This window comes from Capsicum annuum, chromosome 3 (assembly GCF_002878395.1).
Source record: "Capsicum annuum cultivar UCD-10X-F1 chromosome 3, UCD10Xv1.1, whole genome shotgun sequence".
Classification (NCBI taxonomy): Eukaryota; Viridiplantae; Streptophyta; class Magnoliopsida; order Solanales; family Solanaceae; genus Capsicum; species Capsicum annuum.
In genome coordinates, this window is record NC_061113.1 from 246,772,090 (window position 1) to 246,777,988 (window position 5,899).

Below are 5,899 nucleotides of genomic sequence, written 5' to 3' on the forward strand. Positions count from 1 at the left end.
TGCAAACTCTATAAATCCACTCCCATGTGACAAAAGATCACCACACACCCTAGATCTATTCTCAGTACAATGTACACTTGAACTCATTAGAAGTGGACAAATATGAAAAATTCTTTAAAGACAATATTCCCAGAATTACTTTTCTATATTCCAAGAATTTAAAGTCTGATAAAAGCAAGAATTCCTGAAAGTGACTTATGACAAGTTATTTTTGACTAACATGAAGAAATTATGTCCCTTTATTTGATTCTCTTTTTCCTTTTTCAATTTATTCATCCAACACCAAATCTCACTATACAGTAGGTATTTCTTGGATTCCCCTTAAACCATACTTTGTTTCACAATTCACACTTACAAGACAGTCTTTTTTTTATGTTCATTAGGACACAAACACAACACTATTGTTGAGCAGTGATGTCTTTTTCAAGTGGAAGATCAACAGGACAATCTTATAATGGGATTGTAAGAAGAATGGTGAGTCTTCCTAGAAATATAATTGGTGGATTTTCAAGAGTAATGGATCAAGGAATGGACTTAATGAGAATTGGAGGAAGAAGAAATCAACAAGCTCAATTACCACATCCAAATTTCCCTTACCAACACCCTTATGAGTTCCCTTTTCAAGATCCATTTGATTTTCCTCCACAAAGTTACTCACATGACCCTTCAATGGTCCAAGATGAGTGGGGTTTTTTAACTACTTTTGAGCAAGAATATGGAACTGAACATCCATTTTTCTATGCTTGTAAGTTCATGGATGCACTAAAGATAGCAAAGGATGAGCACAAGTTCTTGTTTGTGTACTTTCACTCTCCACAACATCCTTTTACCCCTTCTTTCTGCAGTGAGACTTTGTGTTGTGACCTTGTGGTGCAGTTTCTTGATGCAAATTATGTTTGTTGGGGTGCACTTGCTGATAGAGGGGAGGGTTTGCAGATGTTAACAAGTTTAAGGGCTTCAAGCTTCCCTTTTTGTGCCCTTGTGGCTCCTGCTCCTGGAGATAGCATAGCTGTGCTGCAACAGGTTACTTGGAGTTTATTATTTGCCATTTCTTATTGCATTGTTGTCCACCAATTTGTACAAATATTGTGTCAGACCTTATAGATGAAAAAATGTAAGACGAGACGTAACGCCGCGAGGGAAACCTTGGCGCAAAATTTGTACAAATATTATGTTTTTATAAATATAAAAGGGCATATAACTCCAAGAAGGTAGCCTTGGGGCAACGGTAGGTTGTTACCATGTGACTAAGAGGTCACGTGTTCGGTTTATTACTATGTGACTAAGAGGTCATAGGATCGGTTTCGTAGAAACAACCTTGGTAAGGATGTGTGTAATAGACCAATATGGTCCAAACATTCCCCAGACCCTGTGTATAGCAGGGAACTTGATGCATCAGGTTGCTTATTAGACAACTGGTAACTTGATGCATCAGGCTACCCCCGAATGGGCCCTACCCGGTGCGAATCCGGATTAGTCGGGCTCCAATGCGGGTACCGGACACCATATGGGCAATCAAAAAAAAAAGACAACTCCAAAAAATAAAAAAGAAACTTAGGATTAAAAGTTTTCCCAGCTTCCGGATTGATGAAATGACTTAGATATCATAATAAGACTCTTGTGCAAATTAGTACTACATATCAAAATAAAATTCAGGGAAAGCACCTAACATATTGTAGAAAGCAAAAGTTTGGCAATTTGTAATATGTCTTCATTATCATGAGTTGCAGAACCTACTACCAGGCTCTCGTCTGAGATTTGTAGCTCACAATGTGTTGATGATGAATAGTGAATAAGCTACTATTAGCCCTATATGTTACACGACTTAGCATTGAGCTAAAGTACCAGTACTCAGTTTGGGATCAATTTTTATGAAGTAGAGGAATGTTTAGATAGTACTTACGTCGTCTTATTTTGCCTTCCTTTGAATAGTTGGAGGGTCCAGTTTCTCCAGCTGAGTTAGTGGAGATATTACAAAGAACAATGGAAGAACAAGGATTGGCTTTTGGCAGTGAAAGGGCCAAAGAGCAAGAAAAGTTAAGGGCAGACCGTCGACTAAGGGAAGAACAAGATGTAGCTTACATTGCATCTCTTCAGATTGATGAGGTCCACTTCTGTTTATTGTGTTACTTGATCTATGCTTCCTCTAATGAAGAGAGCTGGAATATAATGCAAACCAAGTTGCTTTACTTTTTCAGGAGAAAGAGAAATTCAAGAACGTAACGCCCTCACAGCGGTATTCAAAACCAGAACATGTTCCAAATAAATCAAATCAAGAGAAACCTAAACAAAATCCAACACAGATCCAATCCAGTAAGCAAAAAGAAGCTCCTTCTGCCGTAGCAACTATGCAAAACCCTTCACCATCCCAATGTAGCAAGAAGAAAGAATCTATCTTTGCCAAAGTAACTATGCAAAATCCTACACAGTCCCATTCAAGTAAGAAGAAAGAGCCTACTGTTAATGCAAGTGGAGTGAAAAATGCTCCAATGACTCAGGTACAACATTATATCTCTTGCTGCTGCCTGTAAGTTTAAGTTCTATGTACTGACAACGTATAGTAATTGTAAGTGCCTCTATTTTAACAAGCATTATTATTAACTTGGAATAAATGGTAGGTAACATTGTTAAATTACACTATTAATGTATATATCTTAAATCCATGGCATATTGATATGCACGTATCTTGCGTGGATACTCACTTTTCTCGATGAATTTGTGCAGATTGCAATTCGATTTCCAAATGGTGAGAGGAGGGAGCAGAGCTTCTCATCTGCAGACAAGATTCAAGCAATTTTTAGGTACGTCGATTCACTAGGGTTGCCTGGAGTTGGAAATTACAGATTGATATCAAACTTTCCAAGGAAAGTGTATGGTGTGGATCAAATGGGAGTGACACTCAAAGATGCAGGCCTTCATCCTAAAGCAAGCCTCTTCCTAGAGCTTCTTTGAACTTATAATTAATCGTTGTAGCATCAAAATATTTCGTATCATACTCTGTACCAAAGCGTTTATGACTGTTACTAGCGCGAATTATATATTATGATTGGTACTTCTTTTTCTGTCTTTGGACTATATAATGCTCATGCCATTTACAAGAAGATTAAAGAAACAGGTGGTGGTGTTGCCTTCTGAAATCAGATTACGATGAGTTTGATTGTAAGAGCTTTAGCGATTGAATCCACAATACTTAAATCCTGGATTTGCCCCCGAAAAGGAAACCAGAGTAAAGATGATTTCTTCTTTCTTCTCCATAGCCAACGAAAAATTAAACGATGGAATTTTGATGTGAAATCATTAGTTACAAAATTTTCATCCTTCTTTGTATTATTGAGAACCTTTCATTTAATTGCTCGTACTGTGCAAGGCTACAATTGCTTTACTTGCATTCCAAGCTAACCAACTTTTCCTGCATTTCCAAAATTCCTAAAACTTGAAGTCTTGAACTATATTCTAATTTGGAAATATGACAATTAAGGAAACTTGGTATTCCTATTCCTACACAGACAAGGCTTTCCTCAGAGTCTATAAAAACTCACCGTGCTACAACGACTTTCCACATTTACAATTTGTGATTCTCATCGTCCCAACAAAAATCTAAAGATGGAAAATCTACAAACAGACTATTAGTTCAAAGTTTGGACAGACGATTTTATCCTTCCGAAAACGACCAACTTGGAGAGCAATTCTACTAGTCCATTATTCTTGATCGAACTTCGTGTTTAAGAATTTCTGCAGTATCTCCCAGAGAAAGAAGATTCCATCGTGGAGGAACCTCGAGGTCCATCTATCGTAAAATCTTTCTATTTGCCAAATAACATTGTGACTGATCATGATAGCATTCGCGAAATATTAAGCTCCGTAGGTGTGCCTTCATACTCGATGCTTCCTATTATTCGACATGATGTCTCAACCTGCCAATCTTAACCGCCCTCTGCTTCCTATTGTTATCGGCATTGCGGTTAATCGTTGGGACCCTAAAGACGGAACAGTGCTGCATGAGAAAAAATTTGGACTAAGATGGGGGATTGAAGAGGAGGAGGCAATCGTAGAACACCAAATAATTAAAGATGGTTCGTCTGACGCCATTTTTAAGTTTATGTAATGAGACACAAAGTTGTAGCCACACGAAATTTGTAGTTAAATTCAATTCTTTAGATATTTGATGTAATACTCGTGTTACCTTATAAATGATTTATGTCATGCAATCCTACTCCCTTCGTTCCATATTTATTGAGCATCATATTAAAAATTCTTGTCTCCTATTAGTGAGTCAACTTATTAAATCAAGAAAGCATTAATTAAACTTTTTTCTTATAATTAATCTTGCAATTAATTATTTTTTAAAGTGTTCTCACTTGTTTGTAAAGTTCTCAAAAACTTTTTTTAAAAAATAAATTAGTAAAATTAACTTTTTATTTATGATTTCTTAAAAAAAAAAAATGATCAACTAACTTAGAAAAGAGAGAGTAATTACTTTGGTTCATTGGTTGTGATGATGTTGCGTCTTTTCAAAAGATAAGACTTATTATCTAAAGACAAAATATTACTCCGAATCAGACACCACGCCAATAGCAAATGCATCTAATTAGTATTAAGATAGATGAGGTATTTCGGTTCAGATTTTCAAACTTTGGTGATTATTTGATTGTATCTAAATCAATGAGATACTAAAGTTTGACACATTTTATTCAACCGGGGTTAGAGGAAATTAGAAAGATGTGGACTTTTTATTACAGTTTGGAGTAAAAAAGGCAAGGCTTTTTTTAGTTAAAATTTCAAAAGGACATCCCAATACTGAAAAATTCCAAAAGGGGCAAAGTAAACATAAATTTATTAAGAAATTAACGCCGTCAGTGCAAATATTAGAATGTAAGGTAAAATGGTGAGTTTACCTTATAAGGTAGGTAAAATAGTGAGTTTACCTTATCTATTTTCTATATGTAAGTGTCGGCAAAGTGTAAGGCTACAAGGTAAATGAAGTCGTTAACCTTGTAAGGTAGGATCCCATGTTTACATTGTAACAACTTTAAAATTTTCGCTGCTATATAAAGAGTGTAACCAGAGATTCATTTCTTGCATCAACTCAAAAAAATTGTTAAACTTCATAACTCAATGCTGAACCTTATTCATTTCTTATTTTAAAATGGATAAGGTAAAAGTAAATTTACATTGGGGTGGTGAAGTTTTGCATGATGAAGATTCGGTGCGATATAGTCGGCGTCCTATAGTGGTTCAATTATTTCTTTTATCTCTCAAATATGACCGTTTGAAAAGGTTGTTTAGGAGTAAAATGAGTATTACTAATTCGGAAGATGATGTGGTTATTTCTGGACGATATCCGAATTATTTTACGTCCAACGGATAACCAATATTTGGTGAAACTCCAATTTGAAATGATGATTTTTTATCTTTATTTCTTCGCACCGTTGAAATTTTTGGTAATCGCCTTAATTTACAAACGCTTGACATGTATGAATGTGTGGAACATTCTTCTATTGTTGAAGAACCCACAGACAATGAGTTTGATGTGCGAGTAAGTCAAAATTCTTTGAATTTGAATATTGATTCTCCGAGAATGGCAGTGGAACAACAATTTGATGGTGGGTTTGAAACACATTATCAAAATTCACCCGAACTTGTTAATAATTTTGATATGGGAGGATCTAGCAATGCGACTATGAATTTGAAATTTTTTAATTTAAGTGGTCTACAATATCCTTCTTCGGTGGAGGTAATTGATAGGTAATAAACAATTCAATTTATTTAATTTAGTAGTTTTTTTTCTTATAATTAACAAGATGATTCATCCATTTTGCAGATTTAAAGATTGTGGATTTACGCTCACTCAACTCACAAAAATTGTGAACAACAATGATAACGTACAAGGGGAGTTGGA

General features: G+C 35.4%; 1 protein-coding gene across 3 annotated transcripts; it reads left to right on the forward strand.

Moving 5' to 3' along the window:
• On the forward strand, positions 1-3,062 carry LOC107862554 (plant UBX domain-containing protein 10). Of its 3 annotated transcripts, none has more exons than XM_047409699.1 (5): positions 1-299; positions 384-1,023; positions 1,933-2,106; positions 2,199-2,498; positions 2,725-3,062. In XM_047409699.1, the coding sequence occupies exons 2-5, from the start codon at positions 415-417 to the stop codon at positions 2,950-2,952; spliced, it is 1,311 nt and encodes a 436-aa protein (XP_047265655.1). In that variant the 5' UTR covers positions 1-299; positions 384-414; the 3' UTR covers positions 2,953-3,062. The 3 variants fall into 3 exon arrangements, with proteins under 3 accessions (XP_047265655.1, XP_016563655.1, XP_047265656.1); XM_047409700.1 differs by having other exon boundaries at positions 48-303; XM_016708169.2 differs by having other exon boundaries at positions 44-1,023.
• Positions 3,063-5,899: the final 2,837 nt, after the last annotated feature.